The sequence below is a fragment of the Struthio camelus genome, chromosome 1, assembly GCF_040807025.1.
Source record: "Struthio camelus isolate bStrCam1 chromosome 1, bStrCam1.hap1, whole genome shotgun sequence".
In the NCBI taxonomy this organism is placed as follows: domain Eukaryota; kingdom Metazoa; phylum Chordata; class Aves; order Struthioniformes; family Struthionidae; genus Struthio; species Struthio camelus.
This window is the reverse complement of record NC_090942.1, coordinates 221,886,144-221,912,594: the sequence shown is the minus strand read 5'-3', so window position 1 is coordinate 221,912,594 and position 26,451 is coordinate 221,886,144. Positions and strand designations below refer to the sequence as shown.

The 26,451-nt window shown below is 49.1% G+C and overlaps 1 protein-coding gene across 2 annotated transcripts; it reads left to right on the top strand.

Annotated features, from left to right (window-relative positions):
- Positions 1–251: 251 nt before the first annotated feature.
- MOGAT2 (monoacylglycerol O-acyltransferase 2) lies at positions 252–25,075 on the top strand. Of its 2 annotated transcripts, XM_068930741.1 has the most exons (7): positions 252–581; positions 799–930; positions 9,385–9,563; positions 20,811–21,015; positions 22,517–22,691; positions 22,784–22,983; positions 24,305–25,075. In XM_068930741.1, the coding sequence occupies exons 2-7, from the start codon at positions 837–839 to the stop codon at positions 24,457–24,459; spliced, it is 1,008 nt and encodes a 335-aa protein (XP_068786842.1). In that variant the 5' UTR covers positions 252–581; positions 799–836; the 3' UTR covers positions 24,460–25,075. The 2 variants fall into 2 exon arrangements, with proteins under 2 accessions (XP_068786842.1, XP_068786841.1); XM_068930740.1 differs by lacking the exon at positions 252–581 and having other exon boundaries at positions 679–930.
- Positions 25,076–26,451: the final 1,376 nt, after the last annotated feature.

The window sequence follows — 26,451 nt, the reverse complement described above, 5'->3', positions numbered from 1 at the left end:
GGCCGAGGTGTGAGGTGCTTTATGCACCCCTGGCTTCAGCCCTGCAACACCCCTGTGTTGTTCAGGCAGCTCCTCAGCTCAGGCTGAACTCCTGTGGTAGCTTTGCAAACGCAGCAGGCCCAACCTTGAGCCTTATCTACACACTGCACATTTTGAATAACAAAGCCGCTCTCAGCAAAGCCTTTTTCTTCCCTCCCCTGCGGGCATTGTTCCCAAAAACTCCTTCCTTGCCTTGCTGCACTGCTCTCTCCCCGTGGTTGCTTTAACACAAGGGTCTGTTGGGTTTTCCTCTTCCTAAGCTGCAACGCTGGAGGAGACTTTCACGGGGACTTTTAGCTCTATATGGTCTTCATATACAAGTGACCTGCTCGTGCTTGTCCTTTTTCTGCTGAGCAGAGAGGGGTTTTTCAGGGAGGAGGAAATATAAATCACCTGTGGTCATGCCTGGCTCACACGTAGGAATGCCAAAGAGCCCCCATCCTCTCTAGGAGGGTCCAAGTGCTGAAAAATTTGAAGAGAGAAACGCCAATGGTAAAGGCAAATTGGGGTCCTAAAAGGAGCTTTCTTTCGAGATACGGGAGGTAAATGCATGAAACCCTCACCATCAAACCACGCTGTGAGAGTCACATTTGCATAAAATCACCGACACTTCTTCCTAGCAGTGTCTCTTTCCTCCCCAGGCGGGAAGTTCGCTGCGTGCAGTCACCACTGCCACTGTATGTTGCACAACCCCCTGTACTGTAACACTGGGTAAATATTGACGGATGACTTTGTACTTTGTATTTGCCACTTGTGCAGCTACCTTCTCCTTGCAAGACGTGCACGCCGAGCCCAAGATGAAGATCGAGTTCGCTCCGCTTTCTCTGCCACTGCAAAGGAGACTTCAGACCGCATCAGTGGTTCAGTGGGTCTTCAGCTTCCTAGGTCTAGGTGAGAGACTTCTTCATTTGCCTTTTTTTTTTTTTTTTTACTATTTATAGAAATATTTTCCCCCTTGAAGGCAAGGTACCACATATTAGTGTCACAAAAGCCAAAAGAGCTTGGACTGAGGAGGGAAACTGAGTCTCGGGGCGAGCAGTCCCTGATACCCTGGAGAAGGTTAGTGCAATGCAAGGCTGGGATCAGCACCAGCCCAGAGCGTTGCTGGAGGCCCCGGGGAGAAATCAGAGCAGCTTTTCCCCTCCAACCTCCTCTTCCCCAACCCTAAGCCAGGACTGAAGGAAAATGGCATTAAAAGCATCGTCTGGGATGCTGCAGTGAATCCCAGGCCACTTTAGGACAAGCAATTAGCATCAGCCATGCAGATCAGAGTTGTACTCACGTGTCTCTGCTCATCTCACTGTACGATAGTGCCTTTTTTAGGAAGAGCAGTGTGGGTGGCTCTGTCTCACTAAAGCAGCTCCTTCTGGTGCGGTGGGAAGACCATGGGAGACTCCGTTCTGCACAACTGGGAGCAGACACCCCTCCCTTTACACAGATCCCTGCGCCCCACCCGAAAAGGGTAGTTTTCTAGGAAAACCCAAGCAGGTCATGAAAGGAACACGTTAGCAAACTGGGACCCTCATAAACTTGCTCCTGCGTGGAGGGCATTGGGTGCCGGTGGAAGTGAGAGACAAGCAGTTTTGGATAGGAGGCACTAGGCAATTAGAAGATGGGAAACCTGGGGACAGGTTATCAGAGGGTGCAAATTGTCCTGGGTGATTTACAGCCAAGCTGGAAGGTGACGTCCTCAATGTTTCCGTTGTCCCTCCAGTTATGCCAGTTGGCTTCTTAATACGAGAGCACTTGATCTTTGGCGTCCATGGAAAGTTCTCATCTTACTGTGGTGGGACAGTTGTTAACTAGTGCTGGACACATCGAGGCAGCAGTTCTTTGGGCATGTTCAAATCCTAGCATACAAGCATCCCCAAAACAAAGTCTGCAGAAAAGCATAGGCTGTGCTTTCGAAGCCTCATTAAGTCTCTGAGAAGGCTCTTTGTGAACCCTGCTGCAGATCCAGGGCCAAATGGCTCCCTCTGCACTGGTGTCTGGTGGGCTGGAGTGCTGGGCCATACTGGTCCAGATGGTGTGGCTGTTTGCATGCTTCCTGGCACAGGTTTGGCTCATGCTGAGTAACCCTCTGCCAAAATGTTCCTGGGCACAGGCCAGGGACCATTGCTAATAGTGAGGATGGGTGAAGCTGCTCTTTACTGGCAGAGAAGAGAATTAGCAAAATGGACATGAGCTGAGCAATGTCATTAGCCCGCAGGGTCAGCACATGGGTTGTGCCCGGATGCTTTGGAGACATATAACCAGTGTGGCCCCTTTCGGTTGCTCTAGGACCACCTGGAAGTCTTTCCTCTGCCGGTGGAGGGGGATATCTCAGTGTGACAGTGGCAGCATGGCTGGTTGAGCTGGCACAAAGCATGATCAAGGCATAGCAGAGTGGGGGCACCTGGTGGACTAACGTTGACCTGGACACAACCTGGACTCATGTTGTCAGCCCTGAGGCTCTTCTAACTCAGAAGAGATCCAAGCTGTGATGGATTAAGTACCCCCACGCACAGAGACTGCCTTGCAAGAGGAGCCATGGGTGTTGTTAGCAGCAGGGGGGAGGGGAGCTCTGGAAGAAGCCATGCAGCCTTGGATCCAGCCGTGCAGCCCTGGATCCAACCTGCCAGACCAGGGACACTCTGGGTGCCCTGTGGCTCTCTCCCAGCCCTGACGCCTGGGCTTCCCTCAGGAGTGCCTGGGAGCGATGAGGTATAGTTGAGATGTGGTCATGATGTCAACCAGGCCATCAGCAGCATGTTCCCAGTGTGGACGCAGCCTGGATTTAAGGAGTTTTAATGGCATTTTTCAGCAAAACAACTTCCGCTTGAGGTAGCAACCTCCATTTGAGGCAGGCACAGGTTCGTCCTTTCTTGGTGCCGGGTCAAGTTGGTGCTTGACTTTTCAGTGACCAAAATGAGGAGCAACTGTTGGAGTTGGCTGAAAGGTAGAAAATGAGCAGGAGAGAGGAATCGTCCAGAGTTACTTCGCGGTCACACTGTAATGTGGAGGTGCTCGAAACTTGGGTTCTGCCTCCTGCCCAGAGCTCTCATAGGGAAATGCAGCTTGCTCCAAGCAAGGATGAACCCCCAAGCTGAGCCTCCCTGGGCAACTGGGCTCACAGAGGTTGCTGTCTTCCTCTGGGACATTTTTACTTTGATTTTGGCTTCTGTAACACATTTTGAAAGCAAAAGCAGTTAAAAAAATACCATAGGAAAGGCACGAGCAAGGCCATAACTAAATGTTGTGGAATCTTTTTATAAAGATTCTTTAAGCCTGGAGCTTTCCACCAGAAAGCTCTCAGTCTTAACAACTAAAAAAGCTCAGTGCTAAGGGATGCCCTCAATTTTATCCTATGAGCTGCTGGGGAGCTACCCTGTGCTGCAGCTGGTTATAACCCTCAGTCTCAAAAATCAGACCCTCCGTGAACGGAGTTTGCTCACTGGCTGCTCGTCTCTTTCTGAGAAAGACTCATATTTCTGCTGCCAGATAAGGGCTCCCGAAAACACACAGTCAATCAGCGCCAGACATTTGCAGGGCCCTTTGGCTGAAGAGCCCAACGGCAGCCGTTCGGCACTGCTGTTTCAGGCAGCTGTTGCTATGGTTGTGCAAATGCATCCCCGCAAGAGGAGAAAGGGGCAGCTGGGGCGCGCAGAGCGAGAGGCTCATTCATTCTCCGCGGGGCGCTGGATGAATGTGGCAGCTCGACCTTGCCTGTCTCTCTCAACGAACAGACGTTATCCATGCTGCCGGTTTTCTCGGGAATGCCCCTGGCAAAGGCACTGGTGAAAAGGGCTGAAACAAAAGGTGTTATTTGCTTCAGATGCTGACAACGAGCCCACAGCGCAAGGATGAGCATGCAGGCAGTGGGACAGCAAACCTATCACCTTCCCCACCTGCTGTGGGATCCCAGTAGGGACCAGTGCCCCCTCCTAATGCAATGGGGCTGGGCTGCTGCAGGCAGCAAAATCAGCCTGCTGGTGACTGTGCTTGGTCCACCAGTTCCCCAACCTCTCTCACCCCCTGGCTCCATGGGCTGGGGCACAGGGATGGATCTGGATGCATCAGGGCAGAGCCCATGCTAACAAGCCCATAGGAGGAGCAGGAGACACGCATGCTGTCTTTGAAGACCCAGCTTATCCAGTGCATGAAATACCCACCCTTTGAACCCTTCCGATCGACAGGGCTGGCTCAAAGGGCACGTGTGCCAACATGAATCAGCCCCACCTTGGCAGTGGACCGTAGTCCACAGCCTGTAGCAGCCTGGCCTTGCTGCTGGACTTGGCTATGCTGAATTGTACAGGACCTGTGATGGCTCTCACTGTCCCCAGACTATAGGCTGGCATGGGCAACCTCAGCAATGTGCATCTTGCAAACCCTCCTGACAACTGCAACGTGAGTCCACTTTACTCTGGGGCTGCTGCAAAGGTAAAAACCTCTTTTCAAAGGTTATTTTCCCTTCTTCAGGTTGAATGAGCAAATTAACAGCAATGTTGGAGCCCAGCACCTCTTTGATGGGACATGTTCCCTGTTTTGGCTTGGCAGGAGGACTCTTCCATGTGCTTGCAGCTCACGGATCTCTTGGGGTTCGTGGCACAAGTAGTATATGAAATACCAGTGGTATTGGTGCAGCAGGCTTAACCTTTCTGCAAAAAAAGGCACCAGTGGTTGCCCAGATGAGGGGTCTCCTCCATCTGTGCAGTTCTTCCTCTGCCTGGTTCATGCATCCCAAAGCTGCTGTGCCTATCCACTAGACATCCTGCAGAGCATCCACCATGGCGTGGATTGTTTTCATTCAGGGAGGAAAATGCAGCCTGCAGAGAAACTACTCAGTGGAGGAACCTCCCATAAGAAGCTTCACCTTTTGCTCCCAGCTTCTTTGAGGGAGCCCAGCCCAGGAAATCACCTGGCCTGTGAGGGAATCCGAGAAAGCCATTGCATCCACATAGATGTGTCTTCTCTTTGCTGATTCCCATACAGCCATTGAGATGCGAGATGCCAGGTCCTGAAGACCAATGAGATGCTTCAGGACCACCCCTGGCTGATAGGCTGATTGGTCTCATAGACAACACTTGGATGTGGACCTCAGTGGCCCCCACAATCCAGGAACATCCTACATCTGCTTCATCCACAGTCACATTAGTCCTTACCTCAGAGAAAGCTCTGGGCATCTGGCCTGAATGGAAGGTGTAAGATTCAGGGTCTGTATAGAGCTTTCCTTCTTGTTAAGAGCCATTTCGTCTTACTTTTGATAGGGTCTCTTTCCACTTCGCACAGCAGTGTGGGTATTGCACCAGATAATCCCAGCCCAACCTAGGACTATCTGGCCATTTTCAGCTAACTGAACTGATGTGATTGCAAAGGCATGCCTGATGCCCTCTGACTCTCCCTTATGGCCCATAGCAATGCCCTCTGCCTTGAAAGGGCTCAGTGTAAGGCTTAAGCTTCTTCCATACCCAGTCAGTTCTGGGCTTCCCTGGGACATGGACAGAGATGATGTCCTGACACTAAATCATCTGGCTGAGCACTGGGTAATATTTGCATAGACTACTGATTTTAAGACAATTCAGCATGCATGGCTGGGCTCCCCCACAGGAGTCTGGACCTCCTCGGGGAGAACACGAGGATTGCATCTGTTTGCTCCAGCTGCACTGCCTGCCCCTGCACCCACAACGTTGTCCCTCCCTAGTATGCAACTTTGCTCTGCAAGATTTCAGCCTGGAACTGGAAACAAGGGGTTATAGGGACATAAAGGTGGAAGGCAGATGAGGTAGTGATGCTACCCCTGAATACTGAAGAACTTCTCCCCATCGGATCCCTTAAAGAGCAATGGAAAGGCAGCAAGACAAAGTCGTATTCTAACCACACTTCACTGCCATTTGTGCATCTGATGTGCAGTCCCCATCTATGCCATAGAACCTGTCAGGTCATAATTCAGCTGTTCTCACATTTCCTGGCACTGCAGAAACCCGGCAGCTGATTGGGTTCAAAGACCGATTTCTAATGAACCATGGACTTGGCAAATTTCTCCCTTTCATGGCTCAGACTGTCCTCTATTTCAGCAGCATTTGCAAGACCCGATAACCCTTCGTGAATTGCTCTACGGGCACAGTGGCTGTACATAGCCTGCAGTTTGTCTCCAGAAGGGAGAGGTCTGCTGAGCTTCCCCAGCCAGGGGCCTAATGCCATGTTCGTTGTGTCCTTTAAAGTGCTTGCTTAGCAGGCAGCCCAGAAAATGACAGTTGTTTGTAGGAAAGAAGATGCTGAGGGAAATGTAGCTCTCCTCTGTGCAGCTCTGAAGTGCTCCCTATTCCAAAGAGGGGCAGAAAAGAAACTCTCATCTTTCCTCATTGAGCTTACCCCACTGCCAAGCATGGGGCTAGATTCTGGTACCACCATGCTGCTGTATCACCACTAGCTTTGCGAGCAGCTTGCCTTGATTTCAGCAGATGCCTTGGCAGAAGGTGACATGCTCTAGCCTCTAGGAGAAGGCTGCTTCATCCAAAGCAGTCCCGTCTTCCTGTTTGCTCTTCACCCTTTCTCCTCTGCAGCTTACAGGAGGAAGAGCCCAAACCACCTTCATCTTGGTCACTACTTCCATACTTCCTAGTCCTCTCTGAGTCTTCATGACACCTAGACGTGGCAGTTTCTTCTACTGACACTCCAGAAGCACCCTTCCAAGCATGCCTACACTTTTGCTCTTTGAGGTCCCATCATTCTCCCACTTCAGACTCTAGGACTTAAGAAGTCATCTGTGCAGCCTAAAAGAGGCCAAGGTGGCACCGGTGAAGGGAATCCTTCAGTTAGCAGGAGGAAGTTTCAGGTAGCAGGACGGATGCTGGAGCTCAGCATGAGGACCTGACTTAGCTCCTTGGAAGCAGCAATATAGCCCTGTGACAAACGTGCTCGGTGGTCTGGAAAGTCTCAGTATCTAATCTGTGGTATCACGCTGCCTTTGTTATGCTTTCATCTAAGAGCTTGAGGACAAGACTCATAGAGTTCTGCAGGGAATCTGGCACTGGGACTGGCTTGAATGCAGATAGTAGGATTTAATTGTATGTTTTCTGAAACTCTCCCGTCTATTTGATCCAATCCACAGTGCCTTTCAGACTTAGGATCTGTCCTGTGACAGGAAAGGACTCCTGTCCCACAGCAGCCAGGGCACCATATGATTTTGAAAGCACAATGTTAAGATTGAGTTAAGGTCATCATGTGAAAGTTCTGCCCCGCATAAAGCTGAATTACAAATCAGTCGAAAGAAAAAATTAATAATTATATAATTGCAAGATAAAGCCTCACTTGGAGGATGAGTGCATGGATTTGGATCAGAACAACTCCTTCTTGCAGAGTGTACTTTGGGCTTTGCATGGTGTGATAAAAAAAGTACTAGATATTGCACAGTTTTGCAGCAGACTTGATGACCTGGCTCACAGGTGCAGTAAAAGTCCAACCTCCTTAGAGCTCCTGAAGCAGCATTTATTTGTTGTCTGGCCCCTGGAGGCTTTTTTAACACTGGATGCTATTTTCCTCGAGAGTTGCAAAGACTGTGTCTGTGGCACATCAGCGGGGCGGGGCCAGGTTGGACACAGTGGTTCGTTCTGACCTGGAGGCTTGCAGAGGACAGTGTTGGCAGGTTGGACCTGTTGCTATGCAGGGAGCTGCAGTGATTTTCGATGTGCTGTATCAGTGCTGCCTTGCCTTTCTGTTCAAATACTGCTTGCCCTAGCATATTTATCTGCACGAGGACATGAGATCCTATTTCAGCTTTAAGGAGGCTTAAGATCCTGCTAGATTATTGCTTTTTCCGTAGGAGTTCCTAGTGCCATCATACCAATGTTTTAAAAAGGGAGAAGGGATTTGTTTTCGTACAGAAAGCTCTGGGGTCACGGTGACCTAGCACAAACGGGCATGTCTAGCACACAGAAAAGACTCCGGACCATGCAATGCTTTCTTGTTAGATAAAAGCAAATAGGAGGTATAAGGAAGTCTCAGATGAGAGTACTATGTGCCTCTTCTCTAATGGGCCTTAGCTGAGATAAACGGGAGATGGCAGGTGCCAGGTGATGCTCACAAAGATGAAAAGCCAGGTCTCAGATAACAGTGTTGATGTGTCTATCTCACAACTGGAGCCGAGTCTGAACAAAAGCATCTCCACCCCCATGTCCCTGAGCCCTTGGTCCTGGATCTGTGATGAGGACCCTGAGAAGAGCAAAATACAGAGCCTGCCACACACGATATAACCACGAGCTGGGGAAGGCAAAGGGCGTGGATGAATATGTTTTTAGGTCAGTCTCACCTTTCCCGGACAACATCCTGATGACTAGAGTCAGCCATGGCTCCCAGAGGGACAGATGGATAGGGCACAGCTCTGACTGCTATTTCCAAGTTGTTTTTTAAGGGTCTGTTTTGCCATGTGCCAACTTGCTGGTCATCAGCGCTGCCCAGTTTCTGTGCAGACGGACGATGCTGGGCTTAGGTGGGATTCGATGTGCCAAATGGCCTGTGTTTTCATGCAGATTTTTCTTTTCTCCTCTTGTTCCTCCCGTCAAAGCACGGTGCATGAGGGAGAGGGGAGGGAGAGGACAAAGCTGAGCCTTGACTGGAAGCAACTCAGGAAAGTCTTTAACAACTTGGGAAAGTCCCAAGTCATTAATGACTTAGGGAATGAATAGAGCATGCTTATAAAATCTATGATGACACCAAGTTGAAAGATTGAAAATCCTCTAGAGGCCAGGACTACAGTTTAGAGTGAACCCAAGAAATGAAGGAAATGGTCCAAAATCGATAAGACAAAACTCAATAAAGAGTAAAAACTTATACATGGGAGGAGAAAAAATTAAAAATCAAAGGCACTAATTCAAAACCAGTGGTGGGCAGCTAGGGATAAAGTGATCAGGAGGCTCTGCAGATGGAGCACAGTTTACTGCTGCTGCAAAACGGCAGGTATCATTAAGGGGCATTAACAGGAGTATCGGGGTAAAACATGCACATAACCATTGCAGAGGTCAGAGCGACTCCAGAGAAAAACAAGACAAGAAAAGGCATGGACATCTGATCCATAAGGAATCTCCAGAGGCAGCAAGGTCCATTGGTCTTGAGGGAAGAGAGGGTTGCAGCAGGCTTGGGGAAAGTAGATGGTTGCTACAAGGAGGAAGGTGCTCAACTGCGCTCCAGGTTCCTGGGGCAGATAGGAAAGAAACCACCTCTTTGAAGCAAGGTGCCTTCACATTGGTCATACAATTAAGCAGTGAGCTCTGTGAAGGCTTGGGCTCCATCCAAGGGCAAAAAAGATCTTTCCTCTCCCAAAGCCTGTCTAATCCAGGCTGCCAACTGACTGACTCATTTTTCTCTCAGCACAGTGCTGCGTCGCTCTCTTCATCTGCCTCCTCTTCACGCGTTTTTGGCTGGTCAGTGCCCTCTACGCAGCATGGTGGCTGATAGACAGGGAAACACCCCACAAAGGTGGGAGGCGGAGTCACATCGTCCGGAACAGCGTCGTCTGGAGATACATGAGGGACTATTTCCCCATCACGGTAAGTGTCACCGATCCCTCTTGTGGGCCTCCAGGGACCCATTTTGCCCTTAGTGTTTTGGAAGCGGGTCTGGTACTATCATGGGGAGGAGGCCTGGACCTCTGAACAGAAAGCAGGAGGTAGGATTGTCCGCCCAGCTCTCTACATTACCGCACGACCCAGCAAAAACGTAGTTCGGCACTTTCACAACCACATCCTTTAATCGTCTGCCTTTTATGCCCTCATTTAACCTCATCACATTCCAGGAATTAGGGAAGTCTCCCCTTGCCCATTTCCCATGCATATGTTGCAACGTGCCTGTTCTTCACATTGCCTGGCGTTTACCCAGCAGATACAGGGCTGAGCTTTGACCAAAATCTAAGCGTTCCTGGCTCCCTGCAAGGTCAGCATCTTCTTCTGTTGGGGAAGAGGCTGGATGGGTAAAGTTGACGGTGCACTGGGCAGTCTCATAGAGATGCTTGTCCCCGGTAAGGGTCCTGTGACATCGCCTGGAGTACTTTAATGTATGTGGCTGGCCTTTGCCATTATTCTGTTGGCATGGCATTAGTGCATGGGCCGGTATGAATTTCTGCCTCAGAGGAGTCACAAGTCAATACAAATCTGAGCAATATAGCAAAACCTAATGTTTCAGGCAAAATGGGGACTTTTGCCTGAACCATGCCACAACCATGTTACACAGGCAGCATGCCCCAGCAGGTGTTACTCCTTTCCATCGGAGTGGGAATGTCACCTGTTACCATGGCAAACTGTGTCAGTCCAGAAGAGCAACACCATGGATGTATTTAAATCTGCATGGAAAGGCACCACCTCCAAGATCCCCCAAAAGCAGCTGTTGCTCCAAGACTATTAGAGCTTTCCATGGGGAGAACTGGTTTTCCCTCCCCTCGTTTTAATTTTCATCTTGTCCTGAAACTCCTCTCTGGCTTGGCTATGGACCAGCCCATCCAGGGCTTGTTTAGCAAGGTTAAAAATGGTCCCAAACCAGCTGCAGTGTGACCAGTGCAGAGACTGGGACACACACAGTACTGCAGAGCCCTGGATGAGGATGGCCGACCGTGTCCTGTTGGTGGCATTGTACAAACAGGAATTGACTCTCAGCAGACCTGGGTGCAACTGGTAGAGAAGATAGATGTGCTCTGCTGGATCAAATTAGACCATTGCCTTACCTTTCCACTGCTGGAGATGATTCAAGTAAATCTATTTAATTTTGTGCTGGCAAATGCTCTCACAGCTTCCCACGTCTCAGCTGGGTGAACAACATCTCCCTCAGCCTGTACAAGGTCATCTTCCGAGCAAGACTGCCTGTACCCTGTGTGCTCTACCGCCCAATTGTGTTTCTTTGGCAGTAGAGGCAGGCTGAGGTCCTGCAGTGAATTATTTCATGGCTTATCTCATAGCTGGAGCCCTAATTCAGAGTTTTCACAGTGATTTAAAGGGCTTCTGGCTGAGCTCCCAAAAAGTATATCATGGTCTTCTGGAGAGGAATGGGAATCCATCTCAGCAAAGTTAATGGTGAGTTTTACCATAAGGGACAGGTACAATTTTGTGAAGTTTAATAAGAAACACCAAGTGAGTTCCCAAGAAAATATTCTCCAGTCTCAAGGTTGCCATAGAAAAAGCTAGCCTTGCAATGAGCTGTTTATATGCTCTATCTGTTTATATCTACAAATTATCAGTGGCCGTAAGTCTCGGCTTGGGCAGTGTTGGACCAATCTCTTTGCTAAGACACAACTACCACCCAAGCCGAGTGACACCTCTTTGCCTATCCCATTATAGGACCATGACCCCTCTCCTTGCTCCTCCTAAATGCCACAGTGGTATCTGGACGAGGTTAGGAGCAGGTTTTGGCAGCCCTGGCCACACTGGTTTGTCCATCTGTCCTTCTCTTGCAGGGTGCCGCTGCTGGGTAGGGATGCAAGGGATCAGTAAGACCAGTAGAGGGAGCATTGCTACTGGTTTTGGCTGCAGCTCACCGGTACTGGGGGACAGGGAGGGTTTGGAGGAGCCTTTCTCACCGCTGGTCTGAGAGAAGTCAAATGGGACTCCACAAAAGGACTGTGGAGAGCAAAATAATAAAAAGGGTATAAGAAACATGTAGGATAAAAATTCTGAGCCAGAATGGGTGTCTTAGGATTTAACAGCCCATGACCAATGTATCTGCTACGCTTTATCATCACATGAGCCCAGGCAAAGTTTTAGCATCCACAGCCTCCTGCAGCAAGGAGTCCCTCAGATGAGTTACACCCTGCACGGAGAGCTCCCCTGCCTTGATTTAACCTACTACCTGCTAATTTAACTGAAACCTCCCTAGGCAGCCCAGCTAAATCCTGTCCCTCTTATCTGTGCCCTTCACAATTTGGTACCCTGCTATGTCCCCTATCAGTTATCTTTTTTTTTTTTCCCCCTCAAGTGGAAAATGCAGTTTTACTTGGTTCCTTGGGTGGAAGGCATTTCCTATTGTACTTTGGGGCACCAGCCGACTTGTTTCTAGCAGCTAGGAAGCTGAAATTTGTAAATGCTACTTTTGCCACGCTGTACGCTGCCCTCATCAGGAGCTGAGCTGGGTTTTTGTCTGACCACGTGGGGACTTGTCCAAAGCCCCAGCTAGAAAAGGGTTTTACTAAAAAAATAAATCTATTAGGAGGCATAAGTCTGGCAACGGAAGAAGCCAGTGGATGTTAACGGCAGTCCAGAAGCGTGGTAAGACCCAGCCAGGGCATCTCCCCGTTGTGCCGGGTGCTGTCCTGCTGCCCAGTGGAAGCAGCCTCTGCCCCAGGCGTTACCAAAAGGAGCTGGGACGAGCCTGCAGGGCTGGGACCGGGGGACGCAGGGGTGGGAAAACCGGCATGGCAGCTGCTGTGGGTACCCTCAGCTGCATTTGTACGCTCGTTAAGTTCATTTAGCCTGGGAGGATTAGTCATTCTGGGAAGATTAAATGTGGCTCCTAATCCTCCCGGATCTCTGCGGCAAACTTAGCGTGGTCAAACGCCAGTGCTTGGAGGTGAGGAGGCAGAAAGAGCTGCCTGCTCCACTCTGCACTCTGTTACTTTAGGAATTGGTTTTAAATGCTGCCTTTAAGGGCTCCCTGGACATGTTTGGTGCTGCGGAAGCAGCGAGAGGGTGGGATGAGCATCTGCTTTCCGGGGATCTGGGCAGGGTGAATTCACTGTGGGCCGTTTGCCGCAGCAAACGTCTGTCATGTGGGAGTGCACAGCCTCCGAGCATTGCCTTCACAGTGCGTGCAAGCAGCACCCTCTGCTGATACCACCCTTGCACAGTTACCATTTCATCACTTGGGTTTTTTTTTCCCCCCGCCTTGAACTTAAGCCTATTTTAATTAGGAATTCGGGTCAGATAGGTCCTGGGAATGTTGGGATGAGTCCAGGTGGCTTTAAAAGGGATAGAAGAAAGCAGAGAGAATTCAAGGGGATTCCATCAGGTTGCCCAGGAAAGATATTTTTTCTTCATAACGCTGTATTTTAATCTTACTCAAGTGTTATTTCTTTTGCACACCCTCCTGATAGGCCTGCAATATATGGGTGAGCTCAGCTAGGTATTAGAAGTGGGGAAAATATCCCAAAAGGTGCAGAATGAATTTGTTTGGGGCAGACCATTGCTGAACAGATATTCAGTGATGCCGGCTATGGGTGAATGGTGCCTCCAGAGAGATATTTGGATACTTTGGACTGCTCTCCTTATGCTGTGTTCGAAAAGCAGTTATCTGCCACTGCCAGGTCTCTGCTAAAACCCTTATCTTCATTCACACTGCTCCTTCCCCTCTGGAAGGAGTATCACTTATCATCATGGTATGTGAAACAATACACCCCACAACACTGTAAGAGACTTTTTCCAACTGTGAATTCATCCATGACATGGCCAAGCGGTTACACATCTTCACAGCTTCTTATCCCCCATCCCTATCTCCTCTTGTCAGCTTAAGGCTGCTGTCACCGACCTTTGTCATACAACCCAGGTGCTTTAGGGACCTCAGCTGAGAAGCACCATACAAATGCAGAAGGTGAGGCCTGAGGTGAAACGGGGAAGTTATGTATTTGACAAGAGCCATCTCTACTTTTGCCCCAAATAGAAGTTAATGTCTCTCTCACTGACTACCGAGGGAGGCTGGATGCTTGGTTTAGACTAGACATCTCACCTTCAGATCCCTCAGCCTCGGTTACATCTTAAATCCAGCAGTGGGAAGCTAAAATTGAGGTCCTCCCAGGAGAAATCTTGTCTTTAGGGGCTGTGATCATCCAGAATAACCTCCAAAAGCTACAGCAGGCACGGTCTTACCAGTTTCATTAATGGCAACCCGAAAAGTGCCTGCTGTGTTGAAAAGGTCCCTGTGGTCTTCACTGCACTGTTTTCCCCTTGTGAAGAGCCACAGAACATTTCTCACCTTTCTTGTGGTTATCTAGGTGCTAGCTGGACCTTATTATCTACAGCAACTTGCAGAGTCCCAGTCTCTGTCATTATGCTTAGGGACGTGCAGGATTTTTTTTTGTTAGCGTAAATAAAATGTGTCATTGGAGAATTAGTTGAACCCTAGAAGTTCTGGTTGCGGATGGCTCAATCCTATATCTCATTCATTCTCAAAATTGCATAAACTGTGACTGGGGTATCTGAGTGGGTTGCGGTTCTGGGATGTTGTACAGCTGGGATGATTCAAGTGCACGTGAAGCAAGTTCTGCCAGGAGTATTTTGTTCGTTTTCATATACAAGTTGTGTTATTTGTAAATGGGGACTTTGTGCCATGGCCCATGATGTTAAATATGATTTTTGATTTCCAATAGTCTTGTCTATTCACTCTGCTCTTTTATTGGCTGGAGGAGAGAAGAGGGATTGTTAGGGCAACAGCAGCACATAGCCAAATGGCGCAAAGCCACCTCTCTCCCCCTCTCCGAGGAGTTTCTCTGTCCCATGACCTTACTTCTCTGCCCTTGAGTAACTTTACCACCTGCTTTGAGTAACAGGTAGACCATAGCTGAGGGCAGATCCACCAGAGGTCTGAGGAGCTGTGTCCCACCATCAGGGCTGCCAAGCAGCAGGCTAAGCCCCTGAATGAGGGAGAGCCTTCCAGACCCCAAAAGCAGCATTACACGAGGACTGGGGAGGACTCGGGTGGTTTGGGGCTGCCATGCTTCCCCTGCTTGGGGAGTGAAGGGGATGAAGTGCCATCCTGTCCCAATTTAACCCCACCTGCCTGGTCAGGCTCCCCTATAACTGCTGCAAGTACAGCCCTAACCTAGCATTTTGGCACCTGGAGAAGTGCCCAGAGCTCTCTTTTTCTCTGATTGTCCTTCTCAGAGTCTCTCTGCTGTGGTGATCTGCAATCTATTTCCTTGGGCAGTTGCTGGCAGTGCTCAGATATTTGCCCTTCCTTTGGTGCCCTACCTAGTAGTCCCTTGGGTGGGTTGTCTGCTTTCCTTTTCCTTGGTACAGACCTATGCTCCAAGAGCCAATTTCTCCTTCCTTGAACCAGGCTCATCTGGTGAGCTCTCCCATGGAGAAACTGGCTAGGTGTTTCATCCTGCATGAGATGCTTTTTGGAGATGCCTATGTGAATGAAAAACGATCTGAGTGATTTGCTTAGGACACAAATGAAAGGAGATCGACCCTATCTTTGGCAAGCGGTGCAACCTGATGCTCAAGCCATCACTTAAGAATGGTTTAAGGAACATAACATCGTTGGAAAAGGAGATTGGGGCCAGAAGGGGGGAGAAATGCAATAACAATTCAGTTTGGGAAACTTTAAATGAAGAAGCCACAAGCCCACTGACCAGGTGTCCTGACCATATCTTCCTCTGCTTGGCAAATGACTGCTGGGGTAGCTCCATGCAACCCCTGTCTCCTATCACAATATGGTCTTTCATCCCACAGAAGCAATGCCATGGTACATCAATGTCCTTGCTGACTGTGGGTCACTCTGGTACTCCGGCACTGTGAGATGCTCCTATCATCTCAACCTGCTGCTCTAGTTCCTCGCTTAGCCACTTTTAAAACTCTCTAGCCCTACAGACACGACTACTTGGGGCTTGGCCATTGCTTTAACTCCTGGACATGCTAGTGTAGAGTGCCGAGCCCTCCAGCCCTGCAGACTCAGGGAGAATTTAACTTTTCTCAAGTGTTTGTGCACAAGCCTTGCATAGGGAATGACCCTTCCTCCTTTCCCCCATGCTTTGGGGCAGGATAGACCAGTGCACAGGGGCAATCAGGAAATCTCAACCATCTCAAGGGGTGAATTAAAGCAGCCTCGTTAAATCAGTGTTGAACTCCTGTGCCGATATATTCACCCAGAACTGACAAATCCCTAATTCCAATTAGCTTAATTCCACTCCAAAATGAATTAAAAAACAAAACAAATACCAAACACAGGCCAGTTTAATTCCAGCTAAGAGCATCTACTTGGGATGTTAATGCGGTTTAACTAATCCAGTTTAAAATGAATTTGGATTAATTTGCTTGAGAACCTCACCAGTACATGGGCTCTTATCACAGCTCCTGAAAGCAAGCATGTGCATTTCGCTAACACGGCTGATGAGCACATGGAGCAGGCCTCACCCACGTCTCTAAGAGAGGGAGCCAGGGAAAATGGGCAGAGTGTCACCATGTCTTGAACCTACACTTTGAGCAGACATAGCAAAAGCGGGTTTCAGCTACCAGGAAGTTACTGGGAGTGCTATACAACTGCAAATATGAAACCAACTCTCCATGAAGGACCAGCTTCCTATACCTACATTTGAACATCTAACAAAGGCACTCAAGGCTGGAGTGTGTCCCTTTTTCTGGCCTGTTTCTGCTGGTGTCCCAAGCAGTGGCTTCCTTCTTGTCCTCTTCAGAGTGCGTGTTGCTTTTTTTTGTATGCATCAGGGAAAAGGCTTTCATCCGGGTTTCCTCCACACCACAGCTGCACTTAGCCCTGAGAGTATCCCAGTCCCTCCCGACTTGCAGCAGTGGACAGCCCTTTGGTGTCCAGAGAGACCTTTATGCCACCTAGCCTTTACCTCTGCAGGGCAAACAGCAGCATTCAAGTTAGTCACCCTCTGCTCCCTCTGTCATCTGTGGAGACATATCAAGACCTTCAGGACAGGATTTCTCCGTCCTGTTACAGACGCCCTTCGTAAATCCTGAGTTATACTTTAAATTGTGCATTGAGGTCCAAGCAAAAAGTAGACTCTGTCCTTTAAAACACAAGGTTAAGTTTATTTGTTAGGAGGGCCAAGATCACCCATCTGGAAGGCTTTGCACCCTGCAGCCAGGCCTCACAACACCATTGATGAGGGGCTACTACTGCTGTCAGCAGGCATTTCATCCTCTCTCCATCTCTGAACTGAACTGCTCCCCACAAACAGAAAAGGGCACAGAAAGCAAAAGATCCCAGGATCTCCATGACTCACATCGTTCCCTCTGCCCTCCAGTGCCCTCCACTACTGCTCTTGATTCAATGTGAATTGAGAGCTGCCAGGTGCCTCCAGGACACAGACCAGCATCCAAGGGAAATCTCGGGGAAGCCAGTAAACCCATGGCTCAGCTTGGAAAGCACAGCTCTCCCCCAAGCAGACAAAAGCTCTTTGCCGTCAGGCCACAGGTCATTCATGTTAATTTGGCATCCCTCAGACCCTTCTGAGATGGGAGGCTGGTCTTACTTTACCAAGAAAACTTTAGGTCAATAACTTGTCCTGCTTAGATGTTTACACACAGATTTGCTTGGCTGGACCCCTAAGTCCTTTGGCAATTATTAAAAGTTCAACTCACCCAGAAAGAATAGAGAAACAACTGCCATCCCACGGATGAGGAAGTGACAACCTAGCCAACCCAGGAGGGAGGAGAGTCCCTCCCCACTGTACCTCAACCCCAGCCCTGCAGCCTTCGGAGCAGCCAAGTTACGTAGTTCAGGGCTGGATTGTATAAAACCTGGGCTATGCAGTGTCGGGTATTAACTTTCCTCATGGTTTGGGAACGCTGCACTCACAGCCCTTCATAGACTGGTTGACCTCTGACAAGAGGAGGGGAAAAGAATGAATAAACAGCGTGAACAATCTAGATCGGAGGATCAAGTTACTGTGTTAAATAGTTTCCAGAAGAAGGGTAGTTTAGTGACCAGGGGCCTGACCCAAAGTTTAAGGGATTTTGTTGAAGTCTGTTCTCTGCTACAGATTTCCCTCCTGGTTTTGTTCAAGTTCCTTGATTTCTCTGCGTGTTGGTCTCATGGCCTGCCACATGGGGATAACACCACTGCCTTATCTCCTTGGGTCATTGTGACAGCAAACCTGCGAAGGACTCTCAGCCTTTGATCCCATGATACTGGAGGCGTTTCAGAGAGATGAACGTGCAAGCCAAACAGGGAGCTCTGTGCATGCTGCAAGCTCTGCCCACAGCTGAAGCTAGCTGGAAAAATGTGCTGAGGTGGCTCCAACCTTAACTTCTCAGAAAAATCCTCACCCAGACCAAATCGTCCAAACATGAACACATACTATGGCAAAGATGTGGACCTTCCCTTCTCTCTTTTGCTTATGCCCTGGATTAGAGCAGGGAGATGGGTTCACAGATCGCCATTAAGCTCCAAAATGCATTTGCGAGTCTGATTCAAAAGATCCAACCCAGGACCAACTGAGGTTGGTAGGAATCTAGACTTTAGTGGCATATAGGCCACTAGAGATACAGGGGAACATTTATCAGAAAGAGATGTGCCATCTGGGGGCATCATAAAACACCCAGGGATGCATTTAGCTTTGTGGCCAGCATCAGCCTGGGAGAAAAAAATAAATACACACAAAAACAAGTCCAGCAAATAATATGGTAATGCAGTGCAAGATGAAAAATGCAGTAGCTGGAAAGAGGTGTGCACTGCAACAAACAAAATATATCACAGGGTTATCTCAATAGAAAGTATCAAGAGAAAATGATAAGCAACCAGAAATAGAGTTGGAAAGGAATTGCTTGGTTATATGTAGCCCAGGCAAGGGCTGCTCATTTCTCCTGTAAGTGCCTCAAGAAGCTCATTTGAAAAATGATTTAAAAAGCTGGTTTGTTGCTGCCAGCATAAATCAGAGCACGGCTACAAAGCAATCAGTTTGATAGCAGCATAAAGAAAGGAGTGCAAGAAGACAGGAACCCTTAACGTCAATTGATGGAGGAGATTTCTGGTCCATGGATGCCCAACCCTTTCTAAGGGAAAAAAAACCTCCGTCTCCTCTTCTCGCAGTTCTGCATTCTTTCCTCTCCTGTCCTCCCTCTCCTTTCACCGAGGTGAGCACCAAGCCAGCAACTCTCGTGGCTGTGATCTGCCAGAGGAAGGTGGGAATGGCCACATAAGGTTTTGTGTTATTTTTCACCCAGAATTGTGACCAATGGTAGAATTAACCAGCATAGAATGTTTTTTTCAGGACTTTCTCTCGCCATTCAGCTCAATCGTCATCCCCACAGCTTTTCCTAATATACGTCCCAGCCATGTTTTCCTTCCCCTTCCAATTTGCCTCGAGTCAGCACGCTCATAACGGTTAAAATGCAAATATAGAAACAGTATGATGTCCACGTTCACCCAGCATAACCCATGGCCCATTCTCAGTCCTGCACCGAGAGTCCACCTAAGCTCTGAGACTTAGTGACGTCCGACACCTCTGATCATCTCGCCTGCCTGGCTATAAATCACACAGAGATGAAAGGCTTCTTGGAAGCAGAAGATGAATGCACGAAACATTGATGCCAGCAGAGATTGTTGCAGAATGAGCAAATTGTGGCAGGGGCCCTGGATACTTCATAATTCAGCCATCTGCCCCTCTTTCTAGCCATGCACCTAGGCACCCCAGTCGGGCCTTTCTGTTTGTCTGTTCTCCTCATTAGGAGCAGGTGCTTGAATGGGCACATACGTAGAGTCAACAGTGCCTTAGGACAGATGGGAGATTAGTCCCGATGTTAGAAAGTAAAATACACCCTCGTGATTAACGTGCTGCGCCGGCAGCTTCTAGAAAAGTACACGCACCATTAGTCGCTCTCTGAATACGGCAGGGATCAGTGGAAGGGGAGACTCGTTAGGCTCAAGGCCTCACTTCGTCTCGTGCACAAGGTTGCCCAGAGAGGTTGTGGAGTCTCCATCCTTGGAGATACTCAAAAGACGTCTGGACAGGGTCCTTGAGCAGAGGGGTTGGACTAGATGACCTCTAGAGGTCTCCTCAAACCTCAACCGTTCTGTTATTCTCTGAAGTCCCCTTTGAGCTATTTGGCTCCATCACAGCTAGTCTTGGAGAAATCCCGACACCCCCCAGTGCTGTGAGTGCCTGCGACACCCCCAGGAGGTGTGTAAAGGCTTCTGCACAGGCTCAGGTTCAACTTTTGACTGCTTCTGCTAGGGTCACATGCTTGCTGGCCACTATTTGCATGCTGGGGTCTACTCTGCGGTGCAGGTCAAGGCTGGATTTGTCACACCAGCCGCTCTGAGGATTGTCAGACTGGCTCTGCGCTGTCTCTTCCAATAGATGATCTCAGGGGGATCACAGCATCTCTCATACAGGGGGCAGGTCTAAAAGGACTGGGGAGGCAACTTTTCATACAACAGGCAGCGATCTGTGGGACTCCCTGCCAAAGGATGCAGTTAAAAATTTACAGGGGGTCTGGAGGAGACTGGCTGAACGCTTGAATGATAGAGCTGCTCAGGGCTGTTAAACTGGCAGAAGCTACATCTGGCTCAGCAAATCTGCAGAGCTGGAAACACACGGAGCCTTGAGACAGTCATAGGAGAAATCTCATTTTTTAAAAAATTTTTGTATTGCTTTTCCCTGGGTCCATTCATGGCTACTAGGAGAGGCAGGTGCCGGGCTAGGTGTTCCCTTGGGCTGATTCAGCATTGTACAAATGCAAGCTTTTGGCAGAAGGGGTCACGTCCAAAGAGCGTCCCTCTTTCCCTTCCCTGTATCCTCCCCAAAAGCCATTCCTGCTGGTGGGAACTGAATGGCTGACAAGTGTGATTTTCTTACTAGAAAATGTACTGGATGAGGGTTTCTTAGGTTCCCAACAGCATCTAGGCCAGCTCAAAACAACATGAAGAACTGTGCCATTGGAAATGACATTTTGGGCCATCTTGGGGAAGGGGGGGAATGAGGAAAGAAATGTATTTCAGTAAAAAATGCTTGATTCGGTCCAGTCCTCCCTTTGAGGGAGCCGGGGCTCCCCTAGGGAAACCCTCCACAGCCAACACTCCGGTGCCGGCACTAACCTGCTGCATCCTCTCGGCCCCATCTGCATCGCCAGCTGGTGAAGACAGCGGAGCTGGACCCCCGGAAGAACTACCTGCTGGGCTTTCACCCCCACGGCGTCCTGGCGGTGGGAGCCTTCCTCAATTTCTGCACGGAGGCATCGGGGTTCTCCACGCTCTTCCCGGGAGTCACCCCCCACCTGATGATGCTCTGCCTGTGGTTTCGCTTCCCCTTCTTCAGGGATTACTTGATGAGCGGAGGTAAGCGGGGTGGCTGTGCGGGGGGACGTCTCCGGCGAGCCATGGGAAGGGCAGGCGAGCGGGATGCCTTTTGGGGTTTTCAGCCCCAGAGGGGGCTTGGTAAGAGGAGCTGAGGGTCCAGTCGCCTCCGTTTGCAGCTGATCCGATCCAGCGTATAGGTGGTAGCAGAGGCTGAACACACTCAGTTGTGTTAAAAACTGCCCTCCCAGCTTTTATCTCTGCCGTTTGACATATCAGACCCTGTGGAGCTGAGGGCAGCACTGCGCAAACACCATATAACGGCATCGCCTGTATAGCCTACCGTTACCCCCTCTATTTATTTCTTTTCCACCCAAATAACATTAGGGTTAGAGCGTGGTTTCATGCTTAAGGACAAAACTGCAGCTTTCCAAAGGAAATAGCAGAAAAAGAAGAAGAAATGCAAATGAGTAGGCAAAAATTAAGCAGAGAGAGAAGGGAAAGAGACGCCAGAGAGATCACAGGTGCCTTCCTCCCACCGTCGATCATGTCTCCTTTGGAAACGCTGCTCCTTTATTCATTCATGACCAGCAAGGGAAATCTGCAGACCTGGAGCAGCCAAGCCTGCACCTAACTCTACACTGTGGGGCTATTCATATGTTAAAGATAAACCCTGGTAAGCTCTGTGTTAGCTTAAAATGAACAGAGATCTTGTTACGTTGCATGGTAGAGACGGAGGCATGATTCAAGAGACTAAACATCGGCATCGAGCTCCATCGGATATACCCCTGGGTATTTGTCACACGGCTTTCCACCTAAACCCTGGCTCCTGCTACTGCAAAAATATTTACATGGATAGCGCAGAATCAAAACAGTGAGATATGAGACAGTTACTGCAGTTGCTACAGTTACTGACCCAGGTTTAATCCCTAACGCGAGAGCAGGGTGCAGAGCTCATTCGCAGGTCGACTGGATCCATTTGGCACAGAGGTGTTTGTTACTTATAAAATTATTTGAGCTCCTCTAAATAGGGATTTTTTTTTTTTTTTAATCCAAACCACTTTGCTTCGCCTTTTCTGAATTAAAGTTTTCAAATCTTTTTGAGTAAATAACATCAAGGGGCCAAATCTACATTAAGTTTCACTTTAAAATAGTAACATCCCCTGAAATACCTGTGTGTTTTGATCTAATGGAACGTTTCGCTCTGAACTGATTCAAGGTTGGACATGACTTCGTTTGACAACAAACAGAAACAAATTTCCCCCGGGGCTTGACTGCCGCTAGTTTTCAGTTTACTTCTTTTTCCTGTATTTTTCCCATTTCTTGCTTCTGGGCCGGACAGCTAAAGGGAAACGGGATATTCTGCGTGGTGAACGCAGAACCTCTCGGAAGAGCCGGGCTGAGATTCCCAGAGCATAGGAAAACCAGGAAAACGAGGCATCAAGCACCTCTGGAGCTGGAGAAACAGGGAAAAAGCTACTGAGTGGAACGCCGTCCTGCAGGTTTTACAGATCTTCATTTTTTCTTCCTCTCTGCCGCCCAGGCCTGGTGTCCTCTGACAAGGAGAGCGCGTCCCACGTGCTGCGGCGGCCCGAGGGGGGCAACGCGCTGGCCATCATCGTCGGCGGGGCGCAGGAGGCGCTGGACGCCCGGCCGGGATCCTGCACCTTGCTGCTGAGGAATAGGAAGGGCTTCGTCCGCCTGGCCATCGAGCACGGGTGACGCAGGGCAGGGCGCCCGGGGAGGGATGCTCCGGCGCGAGGCTGGCTCGGAGGGGTCACCGTGCTGATTTGGGCCCCTGTCCCCGCAGCACCCCGCTGGTCCCCATCTTCTCTTTCGGCGAGAACGAGCTCTTTGACCAGGTCAGCAATCCCAAGGGCTCCTGGCTGCGGTGGCTCCAGCACCGGCTCCAGCAGGTCATGGGCATCGCCCTTCCCCTCTTCCACGCGCGAGGCATCTTCCAGTACAGCTTCGGGCTCATCCCCTACCGCCGGCCCATCTACACCGTGGGTAAGTTCCTCCTCGGCCCGCCAGCACGATGCCACCCACCCCAACCCCTGAGGGGCTGCTTGAGCGGCCCAATGGAAAAGCAGAGCTTTTGCATGCTGGAGGGACGTGGTTTGGGTCGCTTTCCCTCCTGGCTAAATTGCTGCCGCAGCTACGGTCGTATCAGCTATTTAAAGAAATTGCTCTTGGGGGTCCGAGGGCAAGCGGCACAACATGGCTTGCATCCGTACTCTCCCTCCCTGCCAAACACCCGTGTCACTGCTGTGGCCCTTTTTTGCTCACCAGCCTGGACATAGCCTCTGTTTAAAGGCTCCCGGAGCAAGGTCTTGGCTTTTGTTAAGAAAGCAAAATTTTCTGGCAGCAGATGCAAATAAAAACTTCAAAATATGACTGGAAATGACTTCCTGAGTGCAGGCAGCTTGAAATCATAGCTGTCTGTGTGGTGATTACACAAGCTCGGCTTGAAATGGGACCTGGACATCAGCTGAATAGGAGCAGGTTTGAAGCAGAAGGGATAACACGGAGGGTGAAAAACGCGTGGGCCCCTGCATGCCCCAGGCTGTGACACCAGCTTGGTCTGTACGGCTCAGAAAGTCCAAGGTAGAGGCAGCTGCCCTGCCACCTCTGGGTATAAAACCCATCTCCCTACAGCAGAGCCGCAGCCTTATTTCTGTGCTCTTCCATGCCTGGGGGACACCAAATTTCATGAAACTCTGTGGTTTTGAGGAAGTTTCACTTGGCTTCAACACTGCTCGGCTCGGCCCACAGCATGGCCAAAGCTCGGAAGGAGGCTAACTAAAGAGGCCAGCTGGAAGGTCAACGCTCACCCCTGTTGATTAGGTTTGACAGCCAGCAATTGCTTCTAATTGTTTTACAACCTGTTTGTCTTGTCTCGATGGTTTTACAAGCCACATGGTGTCACAAGGGCTCTTCCTTAGTTTGACAAAGAGCAGACTTAGGCAGCGATGTCTCATCGCCGCTTGACAAACACGATTAAAGTGAGATCCAGAGCAAGAGAAGTAACTCAGGGCCCGGTGCCTCACATTCCCCCGTCTGCAATGAAGATTCCCAGGGCAATGTGGGAACGGCTTGGAAAACCAAGCCCAGATGTTAGGATGATGTTGAAAGGTCACCAACAGCAGAGCCAGGATCTGAGCCTCCACCTCCCTATCGGTTGCCTTACAACCTCCTAAACAGATATGACTGGTCATATGAATCCATTCATGGAAAGATGGGCCCAACCCTGTAGTAAGTTGTGCAAAGCACCCAGATGTGCCTAACGCTAAGGCTGTGGCTCCTCCTAACGTCTGTGCTTGTTTTCCAGTTGGGAAGCCGATTCCCGTGCAGAAGAAGCACAACCCCTCTGAGGAAGACGTTGATCAGGTGCACCAGAAATACTTAGGTGAATTGTCCAAGCTCTTCGAGGAGCATAAAGCAAAATACAACGTCCCTGAAGACAGACACCTCGAATTTATTTAGAGCTCCTCACGGGAGGTTAAGCCACGGGGTTCGAGTTTTCTCTCTATATATGGGACTAATTCACAACTTCGCCTTAGTGGCAGCCAACATATGGTGGATGAAGTGCAGTGCAGGGAGCAGGACTTGATTTTCCCAGCATTTGAATGGGTTTAGAGCCAGTTTTCATTTTCTCCCTGTAGGACCCACACACAAAAAAAGAAAAGAACAAGCAAAAAAATCCCATCTCACCAACCTAACACTATTAAAACTCCCCTATAGGAAACTCACAATTCCAGTCTGGCTTAAAGGCCAGGTTTTGAAGCTATTTCCAGAAAGAAATGAATTATGAAAACTTTCCTTTACATTTAATTTGAGCGTCATTTTCTCAGGCTAGCTAAGGAAACACTCACGCTGGGGAAAAGTCCTCAAAGATATCTGGCAGGATACAGGCCTTTACTACCCAGTCTGTTCTTTGACTTCAAAGAAAATTCACAGCTTTTTTTCCACATAATGGATGGGAATATCTGCCCAGCTCAGGCTAGTCGATGGAAATGGGATGATAAGCCATAATTCTGCTGAATGTTTATATATATTTTTAATGTCATTTGTCTAGATTAAATGTTCACTATTCTCTCTGCTTGCTGCTCTTCATATCTTTAATTGAATTGGGCTTTTTTCCCCCTACAAGCACACATTTTTTTAGAAAGCTCCTATTTCCCACACCCTCTGCAGCCAAATGAAGGGCTCTCAGCTGATGATGAACCCCACCAAAATTAAAAAGAAAAAAACCTTTATCATAGGCAAGGGCTATTGCAGAGAGTTCACTGAGCCGATGGAGGCAGTCCCTGTGTTAGCAGCACTCCCAGACTTGCACGTTACCCTCATTTCATCACATCATGTTACAGCTCTGACCAGACTCAAGCTTTACCAACCTTCATTTTTTCAGTCCTGGTGAAATACCGAGGATTACAGAAAGTACTGGGTCAACAGAGGCAATGAGGGCTTGATAGTTTAATATATGCGTGCACTAGGCACCCCTCAACATATTGACGCTTTTACCAAGAAATAAATAATTCCAAGCTTTGTGGCAAAGCATGGCTGGAACCCAGGAGTCCTAATTTTGTTAATTTGACCCCAGATAGTCTCCGTGGGAATGCCTTGGACCAGCTACTGCCACACTGTCACTGGTGCTTCATGAAAATATACTTTCCTAAAGAAAAAGGGAAGCCCACTTTCCCATGTAGCTCTAGAAGGAATCCTAGGAGACCACATTTGCACTTCTGCTTTCCCTCCCCACTGTCCTGCCCCAGTTTTGGCACAGCTGGGCTGGTGTAGCAGGCTGTAGAAGCTGCATCATTTTAAAAACTGGGCCATTTCTTAAGTAGATAACACGGCCAGAAGATGGTAGATGGAAGAAGTGATTTGGGACAGGAAATATGGCTCATAAAGCCCCATTTGGCAGGTGATCAAGGCTTTAAATAGCTGCTTCTTGATATCCAGAACTTTAATAAACTCTGCACTTAATGGGATTTAGCAGCGTGGAAGTTTTAGGTGGTTGGGAGCCATCTGCTCAGAATGGCTTTGCCTTGTCCCTATGGACTTCTCACACCATATCTCTTGCACCCAGGATTTTTATTACTGCAGTGAGGGAAAACATAGATTTGCTTCTAAACTGGCAGCCCCATTATTGGGCTTTATTTTCTTTTCCTTTTCCTCCCCGTTCAGCCCTGATCAAATTACTCCACAGGCTTTTTAATCTGGATGACCTGCTGCAAATCCCTCCCATTCCCAGACAGCAAGCAACAAGGGGGAAGAAATGGATGGAGCCCTTCTTGACATTTCTAAGCACCCCTCCTATAATCCCATGCTTAACCTAGCCCAATAACACAGGTCGCCTGCCATCTCTCCTTGCTTCCTCTCTATTAATAGATTTTTTTGCTTTGGCCTTAATTAAGGGCAGAGGTATCTAAGCGGGAGGGAGATTTATGGGTCAGAAAAACAGAAACAGTTCTC